Source organism: Rhyacophila brunnea, unplaced genomic scaffold, assembly GCF_057557595.1.
Source record: "Rhyacophila brunnea isolate RB1 unplaced genomic scaffold, BYU_Rbru_1.0 scaffold_6, whole genome shotgun sequence".
Lineage (NCBI taxonomy): Eukaryota > Metazoa > Arthropoda > Insecta > Trichoptera > Rhyacophilidae > Rhyacophila > Rhyacophila brunnea.
This window is the reverse complement of record NW_028233276.1, coordinates 19,380,326-19,395,398: the sequence shown is the minus strand read 5'-3', so window position 1 is coordinate 19,395,398 and position 15,073 is coordinate 19,380,326. Positions and strand designations below refer to the sequence as shown.

General features: G+C 32.2%; 1 protein-coding gene and 1 non-coding gene across 2 annotated transcripts; both read right to left on the bottom strand.

Moving 5' to 3' along the window:
- On the bottom strand, positions 1-13,940 carry Gmppb (GDP-mannose pyrophosphorylase B). Its single transcript, XM_085956338.1, has 7 exons — positions 13,781-13,940; positions 13,461-13,639; positions 10,768-11,010; positions 8,283-8,412; positions 7,742-7,903; positions 6,856-7,020; positions 1-1,713 (listed from the first exon to the last, which is right to left on the bottom strand). The coding sequence occupies exons 2-7, from the start codon at positions 13,632-13,634 to the stop codon at positions 1,478-1,480; spliced, it is 1,110 nt and encodes a 369-aa protein (XP_085812464.1). The 5' UTR covers positions 13,635-13,639; positions 13,781-13,940; the 3' UTR covers positions 1-1,477.
- Positions 6,176-6,292, bottom strand: LOC147065355 (U5 spliceosomal RNA). The gene has a single exon (XR_015071852.1). It is a non-coding gene; the product is annotated as a U5 spliceosomal RNA (small nuclear RNA).
- Positions 13,941-15,073: the final 1,133 nt, after the last annotated feature.

Here is a 15,073-nt window from a genome sequence, read left to right as displayed (position 1 = left end):
AGTTATTCCTAATAATTACATTAAACAAATATTTTAATTGTACTGCCCAATATTTATTATCACTGTAACCATCGAGAAGTACACATGCAATGTTTCCACTTCATATATTTCCATCGTTAAACTATTACTTTTATAAATAACGACTGATGCAGAATGATCTTATGTGATCTTTTATTTAAAAAAGTATTTAATTACTAATAAATATAGTTCATACAAACAATGTCAAAAATGTAAAAATCTCTTATAGTAATTATCTGTAATTCTATTCTCTTTGGTTTATACAATTTTATTAGCTGACGCTATTACACAATTTAGCAAAAAATGTATTAAACAATAATTTTATTATAGTTTTACATGCGAATGTTTGCGAACCACAAATTCTTAATATGCAATGTTAGACATCTATCCTAACTTGATGTACGGATTAAGGGTTGTATAGTACCCACGCATCTTCTAATGGACAAGACGATTCATTGACATCAAGACCTTGTTGGATAAGTATTTGATGCAGAAACGGAAGAGAATTGCTGTTATTCTGTGTATTGTTATATTATATAGATAATGAGAGATATAAAAACATCCTTCAATTAAGTATTAAAGATAGAGCTGCATAGAAATTGATCAACATTGTCTAGCCGAACTATAGATTTTACGCTCAAAGATATATGAGAATTTAGTGACTTATATGGATCATACTGAATATAGTACTTCCAAAAAACATTGCAAGAAAGTTACTGTAACCAGATACAAATGAGAATGTGATTTAATTGTTGAAACAATAATTAGGACAACCATACAAAAGTATACAACTGAATTAAAATGTACATACATATTTCTGGTTATTTTACGTATTATTAGACCATTAATACTAATTTTTAAATGGATCGAAAGTAACGAAATAAGAAAATCTATCAAAATCTAGTCAAAACTATATTTTTCAATACATCATATCAAGGTCACAGTGGATAGGTAAAATAAGCTAACTTCCTTCTATCAACTGCAAGAGTAAAATTATATCTTTCTTGATTCATGGAATGTAAAATATTAATTATAAATAGATAATGAATTTTTTTCTATTTCATAAACAAGTGTCAGCTACATTTCGTTTATTTGAGGACTTTGGAAACAAAAATGGATAATATTTTTTTTAATAATTTCTGAAAAAATACTCTAAAATGTTTGTATATTTTGTAAGTACCGAAAACAAATAAAATTTTAGAATAGTTATACCCATAAGAAAGAAATAATACATTTTTAATGACCTACCAACATTTTACGAGAATGGAAAATTCCATTTTTGTTTCCAGAGTTTTTGTACTTGTATGAAATTTGAGTCAGTTTGTGTGTCCAATTGGCAAGTTTTGATTGTGAGAGCGGAACATATAATTAATGCCATGATTGCGCATCACAGTCATAGGAAGCTTACACTCTAGATGTAATTCAATATCGTAATATGTCATTATTGACAATCGGATTTCTACATTATAATCTGTGGCTCCGGAACGGACAGCGCTATAGACTTGTGAGGTAAAACTTGTCCCCCATTCACGTAAAGTTCGTCCTGAACGATGACATCTTCGCCGAGGACAGTGCAGCCTTCCATTCGCACCCAGCGCCCGACAACACAACGCCATCCGACGATGCAGCCGTCTAGCCACGCGTGAGACTTGATAATGGCGCCACGCATGATCGTACTGCGCTTGATGCAGGCACCTAATAACAAATAAACAAGTAAATTAATATCAAATGTCAGGATCATCACAGGTAGTGGCAGTTTTAAGTAAGTGGAGGAGGCGCTGACATGGGAGGCCTGTGGATAATTTTTTTAACACTTCCACATTCTATTACTTTTTATTATGGTTCTATTTTTTCACTAAGATTCTTTACTTATATACTTGATGAAGAAGCAACCCGACCCACTGTATTGCTATTATATAGTATACAGGTGTAAAAATAATAGTATTTCTGAAAAAACTATAGGACACAGCATGTTTTACGTATTGAATTCATAAAAAAATATATTAGTATTTTTGGCATACAAGAGTCATAATTCAAAATTTCACCGTCACCGTTTCAAATGTCACCGCGCTGGACGCTCAATATTGTTTAATACAAGGGTGTATAATAGTATAAGTTAAAATCACAAAAATGAACTCTAATAATATTGTAATTAGAGTCATTTTGGCGGTTACTGTCAGATGCAATTGTCAAATTCTTGAAGTGCCCACTTTAGATTCCGATATTATGTTGTTCAAACTTGTAGCCTATTGCGTCCATGAAATAATAGTCAAACGAAAACACACAATATTACTCTCTAACAAATAAAATTTTATAATACTGTCTCATCTTTACGAAATGATGATGTGCATTTCTCTAACTTATATCTTTTCAAATATCACCACCCCTTTCATAATAAACTGATTCATTTTGTATCAAAATATCGATTAGACTTTCGAAAGATTATCTATTTTATATAGAAAACATTCAATTAAACTATATATAGGTTTTTATTTTCATGCATAAGTATTTTATCTACAAATAGCTAAAATCAGACATTCATATACATAATAATGCAGGAGATATCTATCATTAAGGTGATGTCTCTAGGTAAAGTTGTTATCGAAAAATAGCTAGAAAAGTTTATTAATCGGTAAATATATATTCAAAAGTAATGAGAAAAATAAAATAAAAAATTAAGATGTATCGTGGAGTTCTATATACCAAAAATACGTGTCAAATTCGGTACATTTCTATCGGGTGGTAAGAATGAATGACATAAGATTTATTATCAACGTTAATTGGAATTTATTATATCCTTATATCTTTTTTTTCAAATTTAAAAAACATCGATTTAGAGGTTAGAAAGCATGCAATTAAAATCGAAACATCTCGGTTCAGACTTAATTTATCGCAAAAAACGATTAGCGTTTCTATTAAAAATATTATTTAATAATTTTTAGGCTAGTTATTTAAATTTAATCTTGTATTTTTGTATATTAACGAATCGATTGTAAATAAAATGAATATTTGACAAGACTTTATCGACATATGCTGCTAACGCGGAAATAAATCGAACTATTTTTGAAACAGTACTTGCATAGATTAAAAAATACATACACACACACATACATTGAAAATAAAGGTTCGCCAGGTACGAAGACAAAAACTGTGTTAATTCTGCTGTCAATAATTTTTGTTTGCGATATTGGAGCATATGTCAATGGACTACATATATCAACCTCCACTTTCTGAAATAGTGTTGTGTAATTATTTCAGATATTTATTACTGTTTTGACGTACCTACCTTTTATAAAGCGATTTTAAAATAAATATAGTTTCATAATAATATAAAGAAAGCATACGAGCGAAAATGCCTAAGATACTTCTGACACACATCAAATTTAATCTTTGTCTAGTAACTGTACAATTTATCCATATTTATGTTAAGTGTTTAAAATGTTATAAGTAAAAAAAAAATCGTCTATTCACGTGGTAGTCGCGAAAATTATGAACAATATACAATGTTAAAAATAATAAGAATTGTTAAAATTTCTAGTCACAATATTATTCAAAGACAAATTAACCCGATCAAAACAGCCTCGACAAACTTCCACTTCACTAACTTTTGTTCTATATGTTTATCCTGGATACAGCGGCAAACACATTTTGAAAATAGCCGATATACTGGATTATTTGTTAGTTTGGGTTAGTTTAAGTTAGATTAGGTAATCCTAACAAATAATCCAGTATATAGGCTATTTTCAAAATGTCTTTGCCGCTGTATCCAGGATAACCGACTTATACCCTAATTTTAATTACATACATACTATTGTACTATATTTGGGCCATCAAACGTTCATTCCTGTCTACGGCCTTAAAATTATTATCTACGTGCCTATATAACTGTATGCCGTCCTGTCAAAAAGTGGAGGTTGATAATTTAGTATGTAGAAAATAGAAGTTATTATTAGTCTCCATAAAATATAGGGTAAACAATTCAGTGAATGAACACATAAGAGGTGAATTTGAAAATAAATTAAATTAAAAACGATTAAATGAACTAAGAAAATTATAACAATAGGTAGGTACAATAAATTGTGTATAACCGTGGTATTACTAATTTTATGCCGTGATGCTTTGATAGTTGAACTTTTCATAATATTTGGATCACTATTTAGTTGCTCATTTATCTGCTACATCATAAAGTCGTAAATATTGTTTTTTTATGAAGCAATCATAAATACAAAAAATTAAGATCTACTTTTCAATCATAGTAGATACCTAGGAATATGGTATAGGTGTTGATAATTTTTAATTATTTATTCGAGATCTTCAGGGAATTACAAAAGTCCACACCTAGAAACCACTGGGCCAATAAGGTTTCTTTTTATATCTCCAAATCCATTTCACTTACACATTTATAGGTAAAATAAATAAAACTATCTTTTATTTTATCTTGCACTGTTCTTTAAAATCGACATTAGATTTTTTCAAAAAAAATAACGTTCTGTCTTTTTCTTAGAATATTATGTAATCAGTGGTGCACTTACTTCAAATTCTAAATTTTTTTCTTACGTTTTACAATTTTTTTTTTAATTTGTCACTTATTTTGTCTTTGGGTTTGCTTATCAAGATTTGTTCGCATGTTTATTTACGTTTTTTCTTACCTCCAACTTTTTTTTTATTCAATTCGTTGCGTGTCTTACTTTATTCTTATCTGAGATATAGTTAGTTAGTTAATACAAACCGTCCACTCTGTGGAGGCCCATATGAACCCATTAGGATTGGACATGGTTGAAACGAAATGAATTGGGATGTCTATATAATATCGACATTGTCATAATTATAACTACAGTCGAACTCGGTTATTACAATCTCGGACATAGCGAGATCTCGGATGTAATGAGGAAACAGTCGTTGACATTTGGTATATGATTTTCTCCGTACATTTTTATTCACTGTTATAACGAGATACTTATCGGATATACCGAGCTAAAATACTGGTAATGTGTTGATCGTTTAAAGACATTTCGACCCTAAGCAATAAAATCCGATCGGACAGGATGCCGCCGGGGACAGATTACGTTTATGACACTAGTTAAGTGTCTAATTGTTGTTTTCGCCGACAATAAAAATACCTATTCTCTGATATAACGAGTACCGCTTATAACGAGCACATTCAGCCGGTCCAACCTTCCTAGTAATAACCAAGTACAACTGTATATTCCTTATTTTGTTTAATAATAATTCGAATGGCATTTGTTTTGCTATTCATTTCATATCATTCTTTTATTCCACCTCTAGTAGAAATTCGATGTAATTGTCAATTGTACAAGATTAAACTCAATCTTATAAACATTTGTACTTAAATGTTCATTTACTACTATAAATGAATTTTACTGTAGAAAAATATTTATATTAATTCGTATTGACAACGTAAAAAAATCTGGTTCATTGACTGGACAGGATACCCTTGTATTGCCACTGTAAAAAAAACTACGGTAAACAAAATGTAAAAATCATAAACACTTAAATCAAATCAAATAGATATGTTAGAATTGTAAATATTTTATGGGGAAAATATTAATTGTAAATATTTTTACATAGGTAAGTAAATATATAATAAATTTAAATGCATTTTTATCAAGCTTGTGATTTTTAATATGTGGCGACACACAATATTTTATTTTATATTTTATTGCCATCTGGTTGCGATCGACGAAAGTTTTTAGTAACACATTTTTAGAAATTCATGGTAGATGCCTGTAGATGCCTTTAGATGGCGTTGAAGTCACATTTGATCGTAAATTGAGGCAAAGAATTCGCCTTAATGACCCTCAAGAAACTGATTTGTCTCCATGGTAATGGGGAGTGTTAAAAAGTAAAGTACTGTGCTTACTGAAGAATTCAAGAAATTTCATTTTAAACCAAGTCAAGCGATTTTTTTTATGTTTTTCAGGCAATTTTTTTCCAAGTTCTCCAAATCTTATATTATTGCAAGATTATAGTATGGTGGATAAATTTATCATATGGAAATTGTAATACTTTTTACAAATTTTTTCAGATATTCAAAATTAACCTGTTTTATATTAATAAAATTATAGCACAAATACTATAATTAGACTGGAATTATTCCAAACATCCAATAGGTACATAGCATAAATACATGTTTAAGTTCCTGCCAGAGGCAGGATTCGAAAAATTGGTTATAGACTCATTTGAGTGCTCCCCTCCACGGAAATCTTTAGTAAAAGGCGAAAGATTTATACGTATTGAAGGGAAACCAGAGTACTGAATGAAGAATATTCTGTTTAATTTATGACTACAAATCAGCATTCCATGTGCGTTTTTTTATTTCATTATATGGCCATCTGTGATTTAAAAATGAAAGTAGATAAAAAATAATCCATATTATTTATTCTACAAATGCTATTAAATTTAGATAAAAGTATCTAGAGAGATAAATAATATTTATAATACTTTTATTTAAGGGCGGACATGCTCAGCGTAGCGAAAATGGAGCTTCTATTGTATTTTCAAAGCATGATCCTGGACATTCCTTAAACGTTGTAGATAATTTATTTATATAATTTTGAAGCCTTATTATCTTTATATTTATTTTAAACATTTGATGACTGCATAAAGTATTTTTATTACATAAAATAGTATTCTTTTAAACCTCTCGCTCTAATGTTTTAGAATATAGTCATATTTCAGTACATGCATGTGCAGTGGTGTTAAGATTTTTTACTTTTATTAATTTTTAAACGCATTTATAAAACCATTAGTATAATTTATGTCGATATTTTTAACAATAAATGATTCAGTGAAATAATTTGAAGTGATTCTACTAACCATCTTCTATGACTACATCTGGTCCAATTGTGACGTTGGGTCCAATGCGGCATCCATTACCTATCCGGGCAGTGGGGTCCACCAGTACATTGCCGACTATTCCAGTGGACGAATGAAGCATATCTGGACTCTTCCGCCGGAGACTGGTCAGATATAAACACATGCCTAGAAAGCGAAAAAGTACAGATAGAGGTGAGGATATAAATTTAATAAAAAAACAGAGGTTGGGATTTGGTTAGTCATTGTAAGGTCTTTTTTATCCTTCCTTCCTTGACATTTTAGGAAGGGAGTGTGGTAAGATGTATTCCTGCTATGTGTATGAATGCGAATGCAGCTCAAAAATTTGTTGAAAAAACTGAGGGTTATGTACTTGCTATCAACTCTATTATATATCAACCAATATTCTCTATAGAATTGATTGAAATTTGCTCGATGGCAAATGATGTCTAAAATGAGACCTGTTTTGCCAAATCGGACATTGGATGTTGCTGAAAGAGCCAGTAGCTATGAAATTTTCAAAGCCTGTCGTCTATCATGAAACGTCAAGGAACGCAGGAGAAGGTAAACATGGGTGACTATCCGCACATTAATAAATATAACAAATAACCGTCATAAATTCAAACAATAATATAATATTCGTTCTCCCCATTAAATATAAACTAATTTCTTTTTCAATGAGATACTAAAAGAGAGGACACACATACAAACTCGATTTGTGGATTGATTTTTGAAATAATTAGACATTACGTGTACAAGAATTTTACACAGAGGTATATATTCGATAATACTAGCGTATCCAGTAAAATTTACCATAATAGGATTTATGAGTTAAAATACAAGATAGACTGACGATATTTTAAATGACATATCTAACACAATTGCCAACCTGTGAGAAAATCTTTAGGCTGACCAACATCCATCCAGAATCCTTCCAACTCCATTGCAAACAGTTGACCTTCATTTGACATTTCAGGGAACACTTCTTTCTCTATGGACGTCGGTCGTAATTCTATTCTCGATAAAATCGAAGGGTTGAAGATATAGAGACCTGTGAAATGAATTAACTTTAGAATGGATACCTATAGAATAAAAATGTAGGTAAGTGTTGCAATAGATTGATAAAACTTCATAGGGTTGACGTGCGAGATGTCAAATATTAATTATTACCAAAATTGTAGTCGAAGAAACCCTCTATCTTAAAGATGTGGTTATTTTGGTTTCCCTAAAAGTTTCAGTTAGGCTCCATTTCTGTTGAAGAAGGTTTACTTCAACATCATTGTTATCATTGCATATTAAAAATAATACAGATTCAACAAAATATAATAAATTTTACATAAATAGAAGTGTGTCAATGAGTAAATCTCTGGGCTGAAATGAAGAATAGTAACTGCACTTTACAGCTATAGTAAGTATGGATAATTTTTCACCTGCATTAATTTTATTTGAAACGAATTCCTGCGGTTTTTCGATAAAGCTCTGTATTTCTCCATCATCTTTGTACAAAACTACACCATATTTCGACGGCTCTTCTACTTTAGTGACAACAATGGTTCCTTCCTGTAATAGATTATACACAAAATTAGTTTATCAATTATGTTGAAGTACTCCAACTAGCAGTGGCGCACCCAGAATTTAATATTGGGGGGGGGGGGGGGGGGGGGGTTAAGGTTAGGTTAGTTATTATCGTGATAGTTCAATTTACACACTATTGTTAACAGTAAATCTATGCATGTGTACAGGCGCTATTAGCAGTGAATTTCAGCGAGGATGAAAGAAATATGTTGATTGTATGTGTCCAAAATATCTATTGTCAATATTGCGTTTTTAATGACATCTTTAGTGAATCTAAATTTCAATTGAAATTTAGATTAATTGTATATTGTGTATTCATCCTAGATTTCCATGGTGTACCTCTAGTTCTATTTATAGGCTTTGTAAGTGTTCCGAAATTATTTTCATAAAAAGGTTTTCGATTCCCACAAACGCTTGGAATGAATCTATTTGACACTGGCAGGCATGCACTGTAACTAGTAAAGTTGGGTATTTCCCGAGAAAATCTCAATCTCGAGATGCAGGATTTCCTGAAATAATGAAATTTTGAATTCTCGAGATTCGGGATTTCTTCTAATGTTGTAACATCCGTTAATGCAAAGTTATGGTAACAAATTAGCGAAATATCAAACTTTTTGAGGTGAGCGAAAGTCCATTCCAAAGGGAAAACTACCGCACCATTTACAATAACATTAAAATCGACTACCATGTTGTCAGGATGCCAAGCTGTTTGCAAGACCTAGTGAGACAGCTGGCTAACGTCAGCTCGGTCTGCTAGTTTCTGATGATTATTATTCTTTTATTTTACAATTATTGCTATGATACATGAACAATTATGAAGGTGTAAGCATTTTAAAGAGAGTATTGGTAAACTTACCCTAATAAAATTGATTATAGCAAACCATTTTAATTTTAATCAAGTGAAAAGAATTTTAGGACTTAGTCATAACTAGAGTTGGGTTTCGGGAATTTCCCGACGGGAATTCTTGAGAAATTTTTGAGATTTCCCATCCCGAATCTCGAGAATTTAAATTTTGAACATTTCGGGAAATCCCGGATCACGAGAATCTTTTCTCGGGATTTCTTTATTATCAAATATTAATTGAACAAAAGATTTTCTATATGAAAAAAGTGGACATAAAACACAAAGCGTTCAAAGACTGATCGGGGCATTTAACACAATTAAGCCGATGTCGACTCAAAATGAGCACAATTTTTGCAACATCAGGGAATTTCGTGTCTCAAGAGCGTACGCGATTGTCAGTCGCAGCGACTGACAGTCTGTGTTTTTTGAAATTCTATTTTAATAAGTTATATTTTGAATTATTATTGTTTTCCTACTTCTATTTTGTTTGTCTTCTTGCATAAATAAAAACTGTTAAAACTAAAAACTTTTCCGATGATTTTAGGATTTTTTCAGGTTCTTTTTAAATCTCCGATGCCCGATATCTCGAGAATTCTTTTCTGGAAATTCCGAATCTCGAGAATTCAAAATTTCATCATTTTGCGAAATCCCGAATCTCGAGATTGAGATTTTCTCGGGAAATACCCAACTCTAGTCATAACATGCTTATTCTTAGCATTAAATTACCACTTTAAGTAAAGATACAGCAATAATTGTTTTATGTTACTCATCTTTGAAAGATAAAACTATAAATATTATTCTTATTGATCAATAATGAGTAACGGCACTGTCTTTTAGAGATACAGAAGGCAGTGGTAACAGTGAATATTAGAAATTATCAATAGGTACAGATAATTGTGTAGGTATTATAAAGTTACCGTAATTCATATCCGGCAAGAAACATTTTTTTCAAAGTGTCATGTATACCTTATCTTTTACATTTTTAATGTCTCAATTCAACAAGAAAATCTATTTATTACATATTTGATAAAGATAAGTATAATAGACCATGCATGTCTAAGTTCAAATAGGCGGGGGTCTACTGTCTAATTCTAATATATAAATCGGCAGTGATCTACCACACTCTCCCATTGGCATTCTTTGATATGAACACATATTAAATTTGGCTGAGGACACTGAGGTAACACAAATTAAACAACACTTCACTATCACAAAGAAATATCCAATCTCTCATTCGTCGTGAAAATGAGAAGTTTTGTTCTTCTTTGTGGGCACTCAATGCAGTTATCGGCTAATTTGAAAATGATTTTCAGTTAAGCTGGTTAAGGTAATAAAAATAGTTTAGTTAATGCTTCCCCTTCAAAATTTATTTTTTGCTTATGTTGCCTATGGACGTATGGCGCAATTAACCAAAATCCACCTTGCGATCAACGCGTTGGAGATGCCTGGTAAGTATAGAGTTGTGACAATTTTCATTATTCAGATAGAATACTTACTTTTCCATGATTTTTATGAAATTTGGCCAATTCCTTAAATGGAAATTCACATATGACATCAGAATTAAGCACAAAGAATGGCTCTGGACTAGCAAGTAAAATATCTCTGGCAAGAGCGAGAGGACCGGCTGTCCCTAACGGTTCCGTTTCATGTGAGAAAATTAGTGTAACCCCGAGTTTCGAAACTTCCGCACTCAATTCTTTCTCCATTTCTTCAGCGCGGTATGAAACTGCTAGGATTACCTGAAAGAAAACCACATCATTATTTACTATTTCGAACATACATAACTTCAAAACACCTCAGATATATACCCACTAGAAAAAATCACATTTGAAAAAAATACAATGCTCAACGAGGTATTGCGCCAATATGCTTTAACCAATTAAACCACTAGCCTCCTACCTAATTGCGATAATTTAAACTAGTAGGTCCTACATCAATAATTAAGGCTTACCAAATTGCGTTATTATTGTTTTCAAGTTATGTATGTCCTATATGTATATGGAATGTTACATTCTCAAATCTTGTGAATCATTCGTTGAATAAAAGAATTGGTTTATTAAAAAAGTACTATTTCATTTGGCTTCCTTAACAGCTTCTCTTTTAAACCTCTAATCCAGTTTATTTTATGGCAGCTCAAGAAGATTGGTTCATCCATTGTCAAAGGAGTATAAGACGATTATAAGCTGAGCTCCTAACGTAAACACCTCAATTTCATTCTCTCTTTATCTACTTGGCCGCCTCATGGACAGGTTTTTTTAACACATATATTTTTACCAGAAATTTGATGACATTATAGGCAGGCAAGTTACCACTTGTCAATCAGGAGCATTTACGCGTGTAATTCAAAATATTACAATAAAAGAGAGAGCTAAACATTAAATTTGTATGTAGACATTCACCACTGGCGATTAGTGCATAAGGCGCTGACCTATATCTATGGGATTTATTTAGGTCTGGGTGTTTGTGATGGTTTCACCTCTATTACTATCTTTACTACTTTATTACTATCTACACTGCTGTTTCACTGCATTACTGTTTATTGGGCCTCATGGCCTGTTGTAGAGTTAAAAAGAATATATAAAAAATATACATGTATGTATAAACCATTCATAAACAAATAAATAAATAAAATACATTTTAATTATATTAGACGAAATAATGGAATTTACACCTGCCGTGTGTGGTTAAGCTCAATTTGAGTGCTTAAAGTCAGACAACGTTATCTACAAAAAAGTGTTTTTTTTTTTTTTTTGAGATAACGTTATTTTACATTTACGGCTACATGATAGTCAAACAACGTTATGTCAATCTTTTCTAATTTCTTATTAAATCGCCAGTAAAGTTTAACGCTAACTACATAAGTAACCCTTGTTTTCATATTTTTTTAAAACTATCCCTATAAATTTTAACATCATCATAAGCAAGATAAATGTACAATACACAATAAATTATAAAATATTAACATTAGGTTTTAAATAAACATTTCCCTTGTTGAGTTACAAGAATCTAAAATAACGATTTTTGGCTCTCCTGTAAAGTTGCACTTTTGTAGATAGTGTTGTTTGACACTAAGCCCTCGAATTAATCGTTTATGTAATAAAATAACAAACATTTACTGAAATTGCTATTTCTTAGAATATATTTATTATGAAAAGACTGCATCCAAAGAAAACAGGTGATACTGTCAGGCCATTGCCCACTGAAGAAGGAAGCCGATTCATTACACGAAAGGTCCTACTTTTCGCCCCTCCCGTTGTCTATGGATGACCTGTCATTGTCTATAAATAGAGTGCTCATACTGACGAGTCTGTCGTGTTCACTTGTCGGAGTATTCTCAGTTTCAGACGGGACACCGGTGTCGCGCTCGATATAATATAGGAAGCCTTTGTATTCGAATAAATGCGCCTTTGTATTATGTTTATGAACGCCCCAGAGCGTTCGTAAAAATGAATGATTAGGTTCAACATCAATTTAATGCTGTCTTCAATGACACTTGGCGACCGTCAGATTTATCAAAACTCAACAGTTGCGACGGGCCGGCCAAGTGACACATATTAATAGACAAACACTGACAAAGCGTGTCATTTTTAGTAAATTAGAAGGGAAACGAAGTGTTGAAAGACCAGGCATGGTGGCGGTGGCGTACACAGCGGAGGACTGGACGAAACTATTTGAAGCGATCAAAGTTCCCCAGTCTGCAGCACTAGACAAGAAGAAAAAGTACAGGAGAGAAGGGCAAGTGGGGATGTGAGTAATTAGTAAGGTTTAACGCTATGCTTCAATGCCTCCGGTGACTGCAGTATTTTTTTAAAGGTTGGTTGTTGGCTGTTCCCACACCGTATTTATAAAATGACCGCGAGGATGATGTAATACAAAATTAATTTACATACAGGTATGAATTGTGACATTAAAAAAAATTAAATAAAGTAACATGTTTAGCTTAATCATTACGCACATTTATTTATTGAAAAATGATGTCATAACATTATGTACTTATAACAGAGATAATAAAATCCGATTTCTTTGTTCAGATTTTCTAGCTATTATTATTGTTCGATATTTTATTACAATACTCAATAGTGTGTCATGCCTTTAATTATTTGGTTTTAATAAATGTGTAATAACCAATTTCAGGGAATATAAAGCTAGGTATAACAATATAATAGTGAGTAGATGATAGTATACTGACCTGTGTAACTCCCGCTTCAATTAGCGCCTCTATTTGGTGTAATAAAATAGGTTTGTTAGCAAATTCAACCAGAGGTTTGGGCCTACTCAATGTTAGGGGTCGAAGTCTTGTTCCATAGCCTCCGACGAGGATTAGTGCCCTCAGAGCCCCGAGCTGCTTGTCCGTGCCACACATGATTTCTGAAACCGGCAAAAGTGTTATCAGCACGACACTCCTAGGGCCTAATTAAAATGCAAATACACCTGATTTAAACAACAGGTTTGCCGATTTCATCACACATAAATCAATAAAGAGAAATTTATCAACGCCTGGCAACTTACACTACTATGAAAAAGACACGTATGGAAGATAAGTGTGAATGTTCGATTTATTAATGCTGACGAATGCAAGGATATATTTTTTTAAAAGACGATCCATACACGTCATTTGTAAATATTATCTTTGTACGTCAACCCAAAAACATAGATAATATTCCACAACGGCACAATATCCCAGTGTTGCCAAGTCAAAATTTTAAATTTCAGTAGAATGTGTAAAAAAAATTCAGTAGATTCGACAAAATATCAGTAGATTTCTGTTTTAGGAAAAAAAATTCGCCGCGGGCCGCAGGTTCCCAATTTTTCATAGTCGGCTTGTTTTTTTTAGGAAAATTATTTCGTCGCGGGCCGCAGGTTCCCAGATTTTCATGGTCGGCTTGTTTTTTTTAGGAAAAATATTTCGCCGCGGGCCGCAGGTTCCCAAGTTTTCAAAGATGGCTCATTTTTTTCCCGGCTGGTGGGAATTTTGTGAAATGGAGAAATATCAGTAGATTTCAGAAAATATCAGTAGATTCAGTATATTGCCAAAAATATCAGTAGATCTACTGAAATTTCAGTAGACATGGCAACGCTGCAATATCCATAGACAGTAAATCTATGCATACATAACAAGAGCCATGATAATAGTGGTATTCCCTTCTACAAAACTATTATTCCCTATCAGATCAACTTTTGGGGGCCACAGCATAATAAAATTCATAAATAATAATAGGTAGTAGGTAGGTGTTTAAATATTTTTTGCAGTCACTGCAGTGATGCCAACCGTACTATAATTATAGTACAACACTATAATTTTGATTTCGCGAAAAATGTAAAATACTATAGTTTTACACCAAATATACCAAAATACTATAATTTTAAAGGATTCAAGACGAAAAATGTTCGTGTACTATATATTTTTCAGAAATAATGAAAAGAGTTTTACCTACCTTTAAAACTCTTATTATTCTTGTTGACTCAGAAGTCCCTTGAGATGTTGATCGTATTTTTCGCCTTGTGTTCTTCTGTGCTGGCCCTTTTTTACCCCCTTTTCTTCTCGATTACTTATCTCTCTGGTTGCTCATCTCGTTTTACCAGCTGGCAGGACTGACGCTTCTATCGTAGCGTGCTTTGTCTTTGGTTATTCAATTTGATATGTCTCAAGGAAACCAGACAGGTGTTCTCTGGACTTCAGAGTCAACAAGAATAATAAGAGTTTTAATGGTAGGTAAAACTCCTTTCATTATTCGCTAATAACTCTGAAGTCCCTTGAGACATCTGTTTGTTATCACCTGGTAAAGCAAGATAGATCCTGCA